The sequence below is a fragment of the Heterodontus francisci genome, chromosome 1, assembly GCF_036365525.1.
Source record: "Heterodontus francisci isolate sHetFra1 chromosome 1, sHetFra1.hap1, whole genome shotgun sequence".
Lineage (NCBI taxonomy): Eukaryota > Metazoa > Chordata > Chondrichthyes > Heterodontiformes > Heterodontidae > Heterodontus > Heterodontus francisci.
In genome coordinates, this window is record NC_090371.1 from 159735517 (window position 1) to 159752859 (window position 17343).

The following is a 17343-nucleotide window of genomic DNA, read 5'->3' on the forward strand; positions in this document are numbered from 1 at the left end:
GTGCTGCTCCTGGCATTCTCTCCTACACTCAATGAACCAGGGTTGGTCTCCTCTCTGATGATAATAGTAAAGTGAGAGATATGCCAGGCCTTGAGGTTACTGAATGCGGTTGAATACAATTCTGCTGCTGATGATGGGCTGATGATGATGGGTCACAACGCCTCATGAATGTTGAGCTGCTAGATCTGTTCTGAATTATTCCCATTTAGTGCAGAGATACTGCCACAAAACATGGAGAGCATCCTCAGTTTGAAGGTGGGATTTTGCCTCCACAGTCCTCGTGTGGTGGTCGCTCCTACCAATACTGTCATGGACAGAAGCATCTGCCGCACATTGATTTGTGAGGATGAAGTCAAGTAGATTTTTCCCTCTTGTTGGTTCTCTCCACCTTCCACAGGCCCAGTCTGGCAGATATGTTGCTCAGGATCTGGCCAGCTCGGTCAGTAGTGGTGCTAGTGAGCCACTCTTGGTGATGGACATTGAAGTCACTCATCCAGAGTACATTCTGTACCCTTGCCACCCTCAGTGCTTCTTACAAGTGGTGCTTAACATGGAGGAACACTGATTCATCAGTTGAGGGAGAGCAGTAGATGGTAATCAGCAGGAGCTTTCCTGGCCCATGTTTGACCTGATGCCGAGAGAATTCATATGGAGTCAATATTGAGGACTCCCAAGGCCACACCCTCCCAGCTGGATATCATTGTGCCACCACTTCTGGTGGGTCTGTCCTGCCATTGGGACATGACATACCCAGGGATGATGATGGAGGAGTCTGGAACATTGGCTGTAAGGTATGATTTGACGAGTACGAGTCAGGCTGTTGCTTGACTTGTATGTGGGACAGCTCTCCCAATTTCGGCACAAGTCCCCAATGTTAGTGAGGACTTTGCAGGATTGACTAGGTCTTTGTTGTTTCCAGCGCCTAGGTCGATGCCAGTGGCCCAATCGGTTTTATTCTTATTCAACTTTTTTGTCATTGTTTGATACAAGTGAGTTGCTTGCTGGGCCATTTCAGAGGGCAATTAAGAGTCAACCACATTGTTGTGGATCTGGAGTCACATGTAGGCCAGACTGGATAAGGATGACAGATTTCCTTGCCTGAAGGCCCTTAGTGAACCAGATGGATTTTTATGATGATTGCATGATCAGGTAGTTACGATCATTATTGAGAATAGCTTTTTATTCCTATTTTATTAATTAATTGAACTTAAATTCCCCCAGCTGCTGTAGCGAGATTTGAACTTGTGTTCCCGGAGCATTAATCCAGGCCTCTAGATTACTAGTTCAGTAATATTATCACTTTACAACAGTTCCGATCACCACATTACAGGAAGGATGTGATCACACTGGAGATGGTACAGTGGAGATTGATGAGGATGTTGCCAGGAATGGAAAACTTTAGCTGAGGGGAAAAGATTGAATAGGCTGAGATTGTTTTCTTTGTAACAGAGGAAACTGAGAGGAAATTTAATTCAGATGTATAAAATGATGAGGGGCCTAGATAGAGTGGAGAAGGATCTATTTCACTGAGCAGGGAGGTCAATAACATGTGGGTACAGGTTTGATTGTATTAGAGGGGACTTGGGAAATGATTTCACCCAGAGGCTGATGAGGGTCTGGAACTCACTGCCTGAAAGGTTGGAAAGGCAGAAACCCTCATCACATTTAAAAACTATTTGGATATGCACTGAAGTGCCATCACCTACCAGGCGATGGACCAAGAGCTGGAAAGTGGGATTAGGCTGAATAGCTATTTTTCAGTCGGCAGAAACGCAATGGGCCAAATGGCCTCCTTCTGTGCTGTACATTTTCTATGTTTCTAACTATTCCTTTGTACATGTACTTCTTTAAAGAATTATCTATATTCTGGAATGATTTTGCATCCATTAATTGGATTTCCTCTCATGCTGATATTGTCAATACTGAATGTTTTATAATTACAGCTATGTTCTGTTAGAAATTCTTGTTCTGTCTAGTTTATTTTCCTTTATTGTTTTGGCTTGCATAGTCTCGACTTCATTTTGAATATTACAAAAATACTATTGGCTAATAATATTGAAGGCTTGATACATTTGTCAACTTTTTCTTCCAAAAGGGAAGACTTACTTTTCAACAATAATTATTTATCAAAACTGTTAAGTTTTCATACTTTCAGTGTTTGTAAAAGGCACTGGGAATACTGCAGCTTTCATGTTGCTGCAAAGTAGGTGCCCTTTTAGCAGCAAAAAACCAGTTGTACAATGCATGATGGAAGTTATGGTTGACAGAAGATAAAAATCACCATTTAACACATTTATAAGCCATTTTTGCAAATATCAATCATGATAAACTCCATCAATAAAGTTTATAGCATAAAATCTTGCATCCTTTTTTGATTTAAGTATTATCTTTCCAAGTGTAAAGGGAAAAAAAATCAAAATCAAGCTTAATCACAGATACAAAAGAAAGGGCATTTGCATCAGTACTAGAATTATGAAATTGACCAAGTGGAAAAATACAAAAGCAAAAACACATGGGCTCATTTTTGAAAGTATAAATTAAGATTTCTTGCTTTCTTGACTCAGGTAGGCTGTAAATTCCACTAATGTCCTGGTCGGTCTTCCTGCCATTCCCTTTCGCAGGTATGGAACTTCATCTTTGTTTGACATCACACCAGCTATGTCAAGGTGAGCCCAGTGAGGGACTGTAACAAACTCCCACAGGAATGCTGCAGCGGTACACGCACCACCAGACCTGCAGGAACATTTCAGAGTAGAGTGGAAATTACCAAGTGGCAGAAAATATACTTCTTTGAAAGTTCATCCTAGATTTTTTTTAAATTGGAAATCCCCTTCCTGAAAGACTCAAAGAAAATTAAAACAAAAAAAAAATCACAATTTTTTGTTGCATTTTTCTCCACATCATTTCCCCTCAAATTCTTATTATGTCCACTTGATCAAGTGAAACACTGACAGGAATGCTATTGCTAAGTGTCACTCTGCCCTGCTAGGCAAGTTTCTTGGGTTACTGTTTAATTGGGTCATCTCTGAAACAATCCGGATGAAACTAACAAACTCTCTCCTTTATATTTTCACTTTAATTTATTGACAGCATGTTTTTAAATCTTCATTTTATTTTGAACAGTGACGAGATGGTTCAAAGTCAGTTACACAATGCAATTTTTCTACTGTTACAGTAACATTAACAGTTCAATACTTCATTACAGACTTGCATTCAACTGTTTCAACTCTAAGGCAACATCTAATGCTACACATCATGGAGTGGATTTTCATGTGGAGCACATATTGGACAGGCAGTGGGCAGGGCTACTCCAACCAATGACATTGGCAGGAGGTCTAATTGATTTTCGTGATCAGGCCTCATTAGGGGAATGGCCAGTGCTAATTGTACTTCTATGGGCAGGATAGGAAATCCAGCAAGACAGCTGATGATCACGGACCTGCAGCTGCACCTTAAGAGGGAGGGTTGGAAGTGTTGCGAGTCAAATGAAGCAGCAGTTTTCAGGAAAAAGGAAATTTTAGCAACACAGATATGATATAATGGTTCATAACACACAAAGGATTGTAGGAAAACTGCCAGACCTGTTTACAGCTTTCCCTAACTGAAGCCAGTGATCCCTTTAAATACACCTGGAAATGGCCAGCTCTCAATCTGTTCTGCCCAGAGTTTGTGGGCAGAATGAGGAACTAGCAATAGCAATACAGGTTGTTACAAAAATGCGATACTGGCAATGCCATTTGACCCCGATTTGCAAACATTACTCAAGTCTCTGCCTTTTTACAGCCTAAATTAAGTTCCACCTGAAAATTGGAAAGGACAGGCCTCCAGGGCATTTCCTCCCGCCCCGAATCTCATCCCCCTAAATAGTGGGACGGTCATAAGATAAAAATCTGTCCCGACAATGTGATATACACAAAATAAAATTAAGCTCTAGTTTAGATCTGTATTACTAACAACTTGCATTTATATAAGTGCCTTTAATATAGAAAAGATCCCAAGGCTCTTCACAGAGGCATAATCAAACAAAAATGGATGCCACGCCAAAGGAGACAATAGCAGGGGTGACCAAAAGCTTGGTCAAAGAGGTGGGTTTTAAAGGAGTTGAGAGAGGTGGAGAGGCAGAGGGTCTTAGGAAGGGACTTCCAGTGCATTGTCCGTAGATGGCTTAAAGACACAGTTGTCAATGATGGGGGCAAGGGGGTCATACAAGTTTTGGGGAGCTTGTAGGGCTGGAGGAGGTCATAGAGATAGGGAGAGCTGAAGCCAGGAATGGATTTAAACACAATGATAAGGATCATAAATTAGAGGCACTGGGGAACCAGGAGCCAATGTAGGTCAGTAATGATAGGGCTGGTGGGTGAGAAGGATGTGGTACAGGATGGGATATGGGCAGCAGAGTACAGGTTGAGCTGTTCTTTATGGAGGGTGCAGGATGAGAGGTTGGGCAAGAGAGCATCGCATATCCTTAAGACCTTCAAGTATCAAATTAAAACAGAAAATACTGTGCAGTAAAGCCTGGCACAGATATAAAATTAAAACCCGACCCGACCCGACCACAGCCAACCCGAACCAAACCCAGGCCCGAGTCCTTCAATTTTTTTTCATGCCCGACCTGATACGAAAATATCAAACATGTTATTAGTACAGGAAAAATATTTCATCAAAATGTAGATTTAAAAGACAACAAAACAAAACAAAACCCGCCCACAGTCAACCACAAACCCGACCTGAGCCCAAACACTGGACACAGAATATAGACACGACCTGAACTCGACACATGTAGTCAGGTATGGTAGGGTTCGGGTCGGGTAGCCAACTTTATGCTGCAATATAAAATGCACTATGTTGCTATAGAGCATGCATCAAAGGCATAGGGCCTCTCATCTCTGGCAATCGTTTTGTACAACTGGGTGGTCATAAAGCATCAGAGGGTGTTGCACCAAGCAGGAAATGGACCATAACAAAGGGTATAAAAGGGAGTCCATGCTTTTACTTTTCGAGAAAGATCTCTTGCTACCTCCAAGATCCAATCGCATGAACAGACCAGGAGAAGCCATCTTTGTAATTCCTCATTAAAACCCATCAACATATCAGACATGTGGCTAATGTGCGTTATTCTAAATGGGTGTTTAGGATTAATTTTCTGTCAATAATAAGGAAAGTGAATTACCTCACACATTACTGTCTCTAGCTTTATAAATCATAGAAAGTTTAAGTCACAGAAAGAGGCCACTTTTGGCCCAACATGTCTGTGCCGGCCGAAAAACAGTCCACATATTCTAATCCCACCTTCCAGTATTTGGTCCGGAGCCCTGCAGATTACAGCACTTGAGGTGCATATCCAGACTGGAAACAGCCCTCCAGTTGCTAAAACACCCGTCAACAATTACCCTTTGTTTCCTCCAATTTTGTATCCAGCTTGCTGCATTTCCCTGGATCCCATGGGATTTTGTTTAACCAGTCTGCCATGTGGGACCTTGTCAAAAGCCTTGCTAAAATCCATGTAGACCACATCAACTGCACAACCCTCATCGATCCTTCTTGCTCCTTCTTCAAAAAATTCAATCAAGTTGGTCAAACAAGATCTTCCCTTAACAAATCCATGCTGACTATCCTCAATTAACCTGTGCCTTTCTAAGTGACAGTTTATCCTGTCTCTCAGAATAGATTCCAATAATTTTCCCACCACTGACGTTAGACTGACTGGCCTGTAATTATTTGGTCTATCCCTCGCTCCCTTTTTAAACCGAGGTAGAATGTTAGCAGTTCTCCAATCCTCCGGCACCACACTTGTATCCAGTGAGGACTGGAAAATGATGGTCAGACCTTTTGCTATTTCCTCTCTTGCTTCCTTTAACAGCCAAGGGTACATTTCATCTGGCCCTGGTGATTTATTAACTTTCAAGGATGATAATCCCATTAATACCTCCTCTCTATCTATGTTTATCACATTCAATACTTCACACTCCTCCTTAACTACAATATCTGCATCATCCCCCTCTTTTGTGAAGACAGACACAAAGTATTCATTAAGAACCATACCAACATCTTCTGCCCCTACACATAGGTGGTCTTTTATGGGCCCTACTCTCTCCTTAGTTATCCTCTTACTCTTAATGTATTGATAAAAAATCTTTGGGTTCACCTTGATTTTGCTTGCCAATATTCTTTCATGCCCTCTCTTTGCTCTCCTAATTTCCTTTTTGATTTCAACCCTCCACTTTCTATACTCCTCTCGGTTTTCTGTAGTATTGAGTTCTCGGTTTCGAACATAAGCTTTGCTTTTCTGCCTTGTCTTACCCTGTAAGCTCCTCGACATCCATGGGATTCCAGATTTGGCCATCTCACCCGTTTACTTTGTGGGAACATGTTCAGTCTGAACCTCTTGACTCTCCTTTTTGAATGCCTCCTAGTGATCTGACACTGATTTACCTTCAAGTAGCTGTTTCCAGTCCATATTCGCTAAATCACTCCTCAGTTTAGTAAAATTGGCCTTGCACCAATTGAGAACTCTAGCTCCTGTTCTATCTCTGTCCTTTTCCATAATAATGTTAAAACTGATTGAATTATGATCACTACCACCAAAATGCCCTCACACTGCCACTCCTTCTACCTGCCCATCTTCATTTTCTAAAACTAAGTCTAAAACTGCATCCTCTCTTGTTGGACTTGCTACATACTGGGCAAAATAGTTCTCCTGAATGCACCTCAATAATTCTGCTCCCTCAATTCTTTTCACACTAAAACAATCCCAGTTAACATTGGGGTAGTTAAAATCCCTTACTATTACTGCCCTATTGTTCTTGCACTTCTCAGAAATTTGCCTACATATCTGCTCTTCTATCTCCCTTTGACTGTTTGGGGGGCTATAGTACACTTCCAGCAGTGTGACTGCCCATTTTTTGTTCCTTAGCTCATTCCGTATGGCCTCATTTGATGAACCTTCCAACATATCATCCCTTCTCTCAGCTGTAATAGTTTCCTTGACCAAACTTGCTACTCCCCTCCTTTCTTATCTCCCTCCCTATCATATCTGAAAACCCTGTGACCAGGAATGTTGAGCTGCCATTCCTGTCCCTCCTTAAGCCATGTTTCTGTAATAGCTATGATATCATACTGCCACGTGTCTATCTGTGCCCTCAGCTCATCTGCTTTATTTGCTATACTCCTTGCATCGAAATAACTATCCATGAGCACTGCCAAACTTTTTTTTATTTTCTAACCTTTCCTCTGTCTTCCAGATTCATCCAGTAATTTTCTGCCTTCCACTTTCATTTCTGATTTTGTCCCAACTGAGTTAACCCTCAGGTCCCCATCCCCCTGCCAAACTAGTTTAAATCTTCCCCAACAGCACTAGCAAAACGTCCCGCAAGGAACTCAGTCCCAGCTCTGGTCAGGTGCAACCCATCCAGCTTGTATAGGTCCCATCTCCCCCCAGAGCCGGTCCCAATGTCCCAGGAATCTAAAGCCCTCCCTTCTGCATCATCTTTCCAGCCACACATTCATCTGTCTTATCCTTCTATTTCTATGCGCACTTGCACGTGGCACTGGGAGTAAATCCGGAGATTACTACTTTGGAGGTCTTGCTTGCTAATTTCTTACCTAGCTCCCTAAAGTCTGACTGCAAAACCACATCCCTCTTTCTACCTATGTCGTTGGTTCCGATGTGGACCACGACTGCTGGCTGTTCACCTTCCCCCAGGATGCTCTGCAGCTGCTCAGTGACATCCTTGACCCTGCCACCAGGGAGGCAACACACCATTCTGGATTCACATCTGCAGCCACAGAAACGCCTGTCTGTTCTCCTGACAATTGAATCACCTATCACTATGGTTCTTCCAATCTTCCCTGTACCCCCCCTGTGCAGCTGAGCCATCCGTGGTGCCATGGACATGGCTCTGGCTGCACTCCCCAGGTGAAGCATCACTTTCCTCAGTATTCAGAACTGAATACCTGTTGGAGTAAGACGCACTCAGGGTTCTTCTGCACTACTTGCCTGATTTTGTTTGATAGCCTGGTGGTCACCCATTCCCTCTCTCCCTAAATACTCTTAAGCTGTGGGGTTACCACATCTATAAAAGTGCTATCCACGTAGCTCTCATCCTCACGAATGCACCGCAGTGTCGCTAGCTGCCGCTCGAGTTCCAAAATCCGGAGCTCAAGCTGCTGCAATTGACAACACTTCCTGCACAAATGGTTCTCCAGAATATGGCAAGCATGCTGGACCTCCCACATAACACAGGACCCAATCCTGTTTAAACCCAATCTGTTTAAAGGGTAAAAGACTTATTCAACAGTTAGCCTTTATAACTAGGAAGCTAGACTATAAAGGGAAGGAAGTTTTGCTATAGCTACAGAAAGTCCTGTTTAGACCACATCTAAATTACTGTGTACAGTTCTGGGCATTGCACTACAGAAAGGATGTACTGGTCTTGGAAGGAGTGCAGTGCAGATACATCAGAACTTTATCAGGGCTCCAAGGGTTAGATTATGATGAGAGATTACATAAACTAAGTTTGTATTCCTTGGCATATAGAAAGTTAAGGGGTAATTTGAATGAAGTATTTTGGACTTTTAAAGGAATAGATAGAGTAGATAGAGAGAAAGCTTTTCTTCTGGGGTGGTGAGTCTATGACAAGGGGACATAACCTTAAAATCAGAGCCAGGAGAGAAGTTAGGAAACACTTTCTCATGCAAAGGGTGGTAAAAGCGTGGCATTCTCTCACATAAAAAGACTTGCATTTATCTTTACAAAAAACAGATGATGTGAGACAAATTAATAAATTTTAAATCCAAGATCGATAGGTTTTTGCAGGGTATTAAAGGAGATTGAACAAGGCAGGTGGATGGAGTTTGGATACGGATTAGCCATGATCTCAGTGAATGATGGAACAAGCTTGAGGGGCTGAAAGACCTACTCCTGTTCTTATGATTAATTTTTCCGGTTTCATGCAATGTACTTTTAAAGCCATAAAAGTAATACAAAATAAACAAAGTGAGAATTGTTTTGGGTTAATGGCATGATACTCTATTTACCTGTATTTGCCAATGTTATTCAGGTCTGCCAGTTGTGATTCTGTGACCTGTCTGGTGTAATGTTGAAAAAGTGGCATCCTCCATACTCGATCTCCTGTCACAACACTAGCCTAAACAAGAACAGTACATGCCCAGAATCATCAGTTATGGTAAAAAAAAATGAAGATTGGTATCAACGTCACCATCCAAAACTGAAAAGGACATTAATTAAACCTAAATTCTCCATGAAAAACATTATATTCGTATTACTAATATTATACCTTAAAACAGAAAAAGATGAATAAAGCGCCCATTCAAATTCTAATGATTTTCAAGCTAATTAAACAGGCATTGTTAATAATAAAAGCACCAAAGAGTACAAAACGGTTTAGAATCTGAATGCGCAAAATTATCTTCAACATAGCCTTTTTTTTGAATCACCATGCTCATGAAGGACATGAATGGAAGATGGAGCTGGATGTTAAAATGGTTCTCTCTCATTATGGCTCTATATAGTGCAGCATCAATTTACAAAATAAATGAGGGTATTTTGTTTTAAATACACTTTTGATTGCAATTCTGCATTCACAAAGCTATGTCCCTCTTTTGCAACTAAACTAGTAATTCTTAAAGCAGTCTGGTTAATCCGGTGGGGAGATTGATGATGACTGTTATTCACAAATATCATTGTACAGTACAAGTGATAATAGAAACTGGTTGGTCATTTAACAGATTCACACTATACTGTTGACTGATTGTTCTTTCTGAAAATTTATGACAGATAATCGGGAGGGAAAACAGTATTTTAACTCTATCTCTGACCTACACTTCCTACAAGCCTGGCATTCTCACATGATTGTAGGATCACAGAATTAGCCCTCATCTCTTCATTTAAAAAGTCTTTTAAAATAGAAATGATATTTTACAATGTTAGGCAGACACTGCATAAACAATTCTTACTTGTCTGAGGTGCCCCCACAACCAGTCAGAGTTGGTGAAAACGCCAGTAGCTGCTGATCCCAAAGCAACATCCATAGCACCTGTTAAAATAGCTCAAATCAAATCACTGGAGTTCAAATCTTTAAAAAAAACTGATTAATGCTGACATTTCAGCGATCTTTGGCCACCAAGATCTTACATAAGGGGTAAGCAACAACATCTCGGCTATCACAATTGTATATATTCCAACAGAGTTGTGGTTATGTGACTGGACTAGACAGAGGTCGAGACTAATAATCCAGAATACACTAGTTCAAATCCCACCTTGGCAGGTTGACGATTTGAACTCAGTTTTTAAAAATCTAGAAATAAAAAAAAAATCAGTAAAAGACCATGATGCTGTAAGATACTTGTAAAAACATAACTGGTTTCATTAATGTCCTTTAAGAAAGGAAACCTGCCAACCCTGTCTGGCCTACATGTGACTCCAGTCCCACATAAACATGGTTGACTCAAATACCCTTTGAAGTGGCCGTCCAAGTCACTCAGTAGTGTCAAACCACTACGAAGAATTTCATATAGACTGCAGTGGTTAAAGAAGGCTCACCACCACCTTCTCAAGGCAACTAGGACTTGGGCAATAAATGCCCACCTTGCCAGCAATGCCTACATTCAAAGAATTATTTTTCAGATTCTGAATTAGAAGAGCAAGAGCAAAATACTGCGAATGCTGGAACTCTGAAATGAGAACAGAAAGTGTCAGAAATACTCAGCAGGTCTGGCAGCATCTGTGTAGAGAGAAACAGAGATAACATTTCATGTCTGTGACCCTTCATCAGAACTGGCAAAAGTTAGAAATGTTACAGTCTTTGAGCAAGTGAAAAGTGGGAGGGGGGAGGAAGAACAAGAGAGAAGGTCTATGATAGGACAGAGAGGGGAGGTTAAATGACAGACGTCTTGGAACAGAATGCAAATTGAGTGCTAAATTGTTGTAATGAAAGACAATGTATAATGGCAGAATAATGAACAGCTCTGTACGAAAGCAAAATGATGAAAAACAAGTTTACGACAAGCACATGGTTAAAAAAAAATTAAAAGGATATAAAAGTAAATAAAAATAATAATTTAAATATATATATAATATATATATAAAAATAATGGGGCTCGTGGTCTGAAATTATTGAACTCAATATTGAGTCCAGAAGGCTGTATAGTGCCCAATCGGAAGATGAGGTGCTGTTCCTGGAGCTTGCGTGATCTTCAGTGGAACATTGCAGCAGGCTGAGGACAGAAATGTGGGCATGAGAACAGAGTGGTGAATAAAAATGGCAAGAAACAGGTAGTGTGGGATCATGTTTGCGGGTTGAGTGGAGGTGTTCTGCAAAGCAGTCACCCAATTTGTTCTAGGTCTCCCCAATGTAGAGGAGACCACATTGTGAGCAACGAATACAGTATACTAAATTGAAAGGAAAAATAAATCGCTGCTTCACCTGGAAGGAGTGTTTGGGGTCTTGGACGGTGAGGAGAGAGGAGGTAAAAGGGCAGGTATTACACCTCCTGCGATTGGATGGGAAGGTGTCGTGGGAAGGGGATGAGGTATCGGGGGTGATGGAGGTGTGGACCAGGTTGTCGTGGAGGGAACTGACCCTTTGGAATGCTGACCGGGGAGAGGATGATGTGTTTGGTGGTGGCATCGTGCTGAAAGTGGGGGAAATGGCGGAGGATGATCCTTTGAATGTGGAGGTTGGTGGGGTGGAAAGAGGAACACTGTCATGGCTCTGGGAGGGAGGGGAAGGGGTGAGGGCAGAAATGCGGGAAATGGGTCGGACGCAGTCAAGATCCCGGTCAACCACAGTGTGGTTGAGGAAATAGGAAGACATATCAGAAACATCGTTGTGGAAGGTTGCATCATCAGAACAGATGCATCGGAGACGGAGAAACTGGGAGAATGGAATGTAGTCCTTACAGGGAGCAGGGTGTGACGAAGTGTAGTCGAGGTAGCTAGGGGAGTCAGCGGGCTTAGAATAAATACAAGTGGATAGCTAGTGGACAGCTATCTGTGTACAACCCATTTCCTGCACTTCTACCCTCACCCTTTCCCCTCCCTCCCAGAACCGCGACAGGGCTCCCCTTGTCCTCACTTTCCATCCCACCAGCCTCCACATTCAATGGATCATCCTGCGCCATTTCCGCCACCTTCAGCGTGATGCCATCACCAAACACATCATCCCCTCCCCTGTCAGCATTCCAAAGGGACCATTCCCTCCGCGACACCCTGGTCCACACCTCCATCATCCCTGACACCTCGTCCCCTTCCCACAATACCTTCCCATGCAATCGCAGGTGGTGTAATATCTGCCCTTTAACCTCCTCACTCCTCACCATCCAAGGCCCCAAACACTCCTTCCAGATGAAGCAGCAATTTACTTGTACTTCTTTCAATTTAGTATAGTGTATTTGCTGCTTACAATGTGGTCTCCTCTACATCGGGGAGACCAAAAGCAAATTGGGTGACTGCTTTGCAGAACACCTCTGCTTGGTCCACAAGCATGATCCTGAACTTGCAGTTGCTTTCCATTTTAATTTACCACCCTGCTCTCATGCCCACATTTCTGTCCTTGGCCTGCTGCAGTGCTCCACTGAAGCTCAACTCAAGTTCAAGGGCACTCGACAGCCTTCTGGAGTCAATATTGAGTTCAATAATCTCAGAACATGAGCCCCATTTTTAAAAATTACTTTTATTTTTATTTATTTTTATATACTTTTTTTTAGAATTTTTTTTTTAACCAAGTGCTGGACTTAAACTTTTCAACATTTTGCTTTCGTACAGAGCTGTTCATTATTCTGTCATTAGCACTCCCTCTGGACTCATTCTTTGTCTTTCACTACAACAATTTAGCACTCAATCTGCACTCTGTTCCAAGACATCTGTATTTAATTTCTCCCCCCTTCGTCCTATCACAGGCCTTCCCTCATGTTCTTCCTCCCCCCTCCCCCTTTTCACTTGCTCAAAGACTGTTACATTTCTAAATTTTGCCAGTTCTGATGAAGAGTCACAGACCTGAAATGTCAACTGGTTCTCTCTACACAGATGCTGCCAGACCTGCTGAGTATTTCCAGCACTTTCCGTTCTCATTTCTGCATTAAAAGTGTTGCCTTGAACACATTTCAAGGTTGTCAAGCAAAGAAGTTCCAATGTCAAACTGGCAAAACGATGGAGTTGTAGTTGGAATGACGCTTTCAGCACTTTCATTTTTAAGGAAATTAGTAGACACTCCACTGTTGTCATTGCATACACTTTCTGACCTTGCTGGATGAAAGAAAATCATTGCGGTACCTGTTAATGTTGCAGCATTTACAATTGCTCTGGGGTTAAAGTTGTGTGCATAGCACAGGGCATCAGCTAGTATCAAACGACCCTCAGCATCAGTGTTATCCACCTTAAAAATATAGGAGAATTCAAGCAGTGAGGATACAGAAAACTTCACTGAAATAAGATCCGAAACTGAAAACCCAATATCTAAGATAATGGATGGCACAAACAATTAAGATTCTGGTTCAAGTAAATTACTTCTACTGGTTTCACAAATAATCAGTTTGAAAACATAAACTTCCCCCACCCCACCCAAGATCAAGTTTCAGCCTACAACCCCATCAGTTACTAGTTAACAATAGAGTGACACTCTCAGCAACTTTTTCTCGTGTGTGAAATGCTTCCCTCAACAAATATGATTTCCAACATAGCTCAGGTTTCACTAGCACTATCTATAAAAAATAATAAAAAAGAAATTCAATTCTGGGTCTCAGGGGACTGAATCATTTTTAGTCCCAACACATTCCTGCTCCCCTTATAATCTACCTACAGCGCACCTCCTCCCCACCCATAACCAGCCAGTCAGACTGAATCAAACCAGTTGCAATCAGCATCCTGTTCAACTAAGTTCATCTGTAAACCCACGTCCTACCCCAGACCATGATCACTTGCTTCCACCTTCACAATAGCACCTGCTTCTGGCTGTACCTCACCCCACTTTGCTGCTGAAACCTGTATAAATGCCTTTTTCACCTATTCCAATGCTCTACACACTGGCCTCTCATGCTCCATAAACTCTGCCGATCATATTCTGTCACACACAAAGTCCTGTTCATCAGTCAACCATGTTCTTGGCAACCTACACTGGCTCCCTGACTCCCAAATTATATTTAAGATCCTTATCTCCCCCTAGCAATCCCTCCACGATCTCATCTCATCTCTGCATTGTCTGCTGGTGGTGGTGTTGTTGTCAGCATCAGTTCTATGGTTTCGAAAATTTTATATCAGGCTGCAATGATCATGTTTCTGTTCCCAAATTAAAAGGAAAAAAATGTGCCATCATTATCTTATCCAGGGGGATGGTGAAGGGGAGGGAGTTATCAATGCTATTCTGTTTGAGAGCACTTAATGGTATGCCACTAATACTAGAACAACTAATTTGTAAATAAAATAGCACAAAAATCTACTATATTAAAATCAATGAATGGGTCAAACATTCCATTTCAAAATTTATTGAAAACTCCTTTTAGGCTCTGTCTATGGCAGTGCTCTTCAATAGAAACTGCTGACTAGCCACAATTGTGGCTACAGCTACACCATTTTAGCTACAGGCACTAATTTTAAAAGAAAATACAGTTAAATGTACTTCACATGTTTATATTCACTTAACTTTCAGGACCTCTCAGCAACCACGGAAGTAAGACACTGACAACTATCAAAAAACACTTGCAATCTGCTATTCATCTTACTATTTTACCAACAAACGTACAAAAAGATTTAAAGTATATGTGCAAAAAAGTATTGAAAACAAATGTCCGATGGTGATTAATACTTCCTTTTTATTTACTAATCAGAAATGAATTTAGCCACACCTGGATTCCCAATTAGCCACATGTTGCTTGTGGCTAAGATATTGTACAACACAGCCCTACAACAAAACCCAATATAATACTTTTAATAGTTACTTGAAGTACTTGTTTGCTCATAGATGGCACTGTGATTGGCTTTTTCAATATTAAATGTCACACTAGAATAAGGAATGGTAGTCTAGTGGTTAAGGTACTGGTCTAGCACCCCAGCAATTGTGATCTTAAGTGCCATTGTGGGAAGCTGTAAAACTCAGTTCAACAAATCTAGTAATTTGTACACATGAGCATAATAGCTGTTCTTATAAAAACACTAATGACTAATTAATGTACTTCAAAGAACAGAACATGCCATCCTTATAATGGTGTAACTGGTTGACTCAGGGCAGCCAGGAATGGGCAACAAATATTTGCTTTGCCAATGTCACCTACATCCCCAAAATAAAAAAAGTTAACTCCTAAAACATGAGTGCAATTTGCTTGTGGGTTCTGGCCACCAAGTGCCAATGCAGAGCCATCTTATGTCTGAGCAAGCAAACAACGTCAATATAAGTATTAGTAATAGTAAGTTAAAAACTCAAATTAAATATTTCACGCCCTTCCAGCTGTCCATCACATCCTTGCACCTCACCCAATGACTAAATCCTTTGCATGGTGCTTGTTCTCCACCCTACTAATCAGTAATCCTAAAAATCATTGTAAGCAAGCAATCACCTGTGCACAAAACCCCCCCGTTTCCTTGTCTGCTGGATCAGCTTTGCACTCCCTGTCCCATAAGGTTACCATTTTCCTTGCTTGCTCAGTCACCATTGTCCCCTCCTCAGTGGGCAGGGATTTTCCTTCAGTTTCATTTAGAATAATTTCACTTCCCAACTGACCTGCCCCACATTGAGCTACTTTCAGCCCCACCATGCATAGCAATGTTCCAGTACTGACCAGCTTTTCGGTCCTTTCCAAATTACCTTCACCACTGCTGGACCACTATTACCCTTGACAGTTCCTCCCACCACCAGGAAGAAACATCAACTGTGGCACTCTGCCTCTGTTCCCTCCAGAATGACAAGTTGGAGACACAGTCACATGTTGCCACCAATTCTGCTCGGCAGCCTTTAAAAAATGCACAACAGTTAATACATATTTAGCTGTTTGGTTTTCTATAGGCTCTGCTCTGTGCCTGTTTTCTGCTTGGTGCCCATGACAGCGCCGATGAGATTATGATTGACATTACTGGGCCTATATTCTCTAGAGTTTAGAGAAATGAGAGGTGATCTCATTGAAGCATACAAAATTCTTACAGGGCAGATGCAGGAAGGATGTTTTCCCTGGCTGGGGATGGAGGGAGGTCTCGAATCAGAATAAGAGGCCATTTAGGATTGAGGTGAGGAAGAATTTCTTTACTCAGAGTGTGGTGAATATTTGGAATTCTCTATCCCAGAGGGCTGTGAAGGCTCAGTCATTGAGATAGAGATCAATAGATTTCTAGATATTAAAGATATCAAGGGATATAGAGATAGTGCAGGAAAATGGCTTTGAGGTAGAAGATCAGCCATGATCTAGCTGAATGGTGGAGCAGGCTCGAGGAGCCGAATGACCTACTCCTGCCCCTATTTCCTATGTTCCTATTAATGGGAATCACAGGAGTAGTTTCATTGCTCTATGCCACAGCACATTGGTGATCCACTGGTCTTCCCCAATGTAACACTAACATTTCTTTTAAATTATGGTATTCAAACAAATATTTAAAAAGAACCATCACAAAGATGCATCTACAGTGGGTACTGATATCAACTAAACTCGAACAGTTTTGTCAAAATGGGGATGTTGGCTCATTAAACAGGGGAGGGGGGAACGAGAGAGAGACAGGCACACCGTCTTTCTGCTCCTGCACCTTCTGAGTTATTGGCTTGACCCTTTGTTCAAGGAAACTCCCAGATTTCACAGAAATGGACAGACAGTCACATGACTGCCTCAGTGTGCTCTCTGGAACTTTCTAATGAGATTCAAGGTTTAGAATTGGCTCCCCAGGATGCTAATATTTACACTTGGAGGGGTTTGCTCTTTCAAAGTTAAGGTGTTAAAATTGCCTTGAATGCCATACGAATGAAGCAATCTTTTGCAATTCAATCACTAAAGCAAGCCATTGTTCTGGGTCCATCCTCCTCAGACCTCTGACTCCAGGTGGGTCTTTGGAATGTGAAAAGGTTTCAGATGAAAATTGCTGTAGCCATCTTGGCTGCCAGTTTTTTAAAAAGTTAACTACAGAGTTTTTTACATTAAAAGTTTAATGTAAGTTTCCAAACGATGAATTAATATTCCTTATTTGACATATCATTTTTCCTGACACCACTCATTTGTGTTTCTGTCCATGCAGCTGATTGCGTCTCCTCCGCCATACCCACATTTCATAAGCTGTTACCCTCCTCTTGTCCTCTTACTTCAGAGTTCAACTCCCACATCCATAGAGTGCAACAATCCACACTAATGACTCTA

At 41.7% G+C, this 17343-nt stretch overlaps 1 protein-coding gene across 1 annotated transcript in view; it reads right to left on the reverse strand.

Annotated features, from left to right (window-relative positions):
- Positions 1–1948: 1948 nt before the first annotated feature.
- Positions 1949–17343, reverse strand: part of lap3 (leucine aminopeptidase 3) — a 64077-nt gene continuing 48682 nt past the window's right edge. Inside the window, exons 10-13 of the mRNA XM_068037837.1 lie at positions 13292–13394; positions 9976–10055; positions 9037–9146; positions 1949–2733 (exon numbers count right to left, since the gene is read on the reverse strand). Of these exons, the coding sequence (XP_067893938.1) occupies positions 2538–2733; positions 9037–9146; positions 9976–10055; positions 13292–13394 (489 nt within the window). The 3' untranslated portion in view covers positions 1949–2537. The remainder of the gene's footprint in view (positions 2734–9036; positions 9147–9975; positions 10056–13291; positions 13395–17343) is intronic.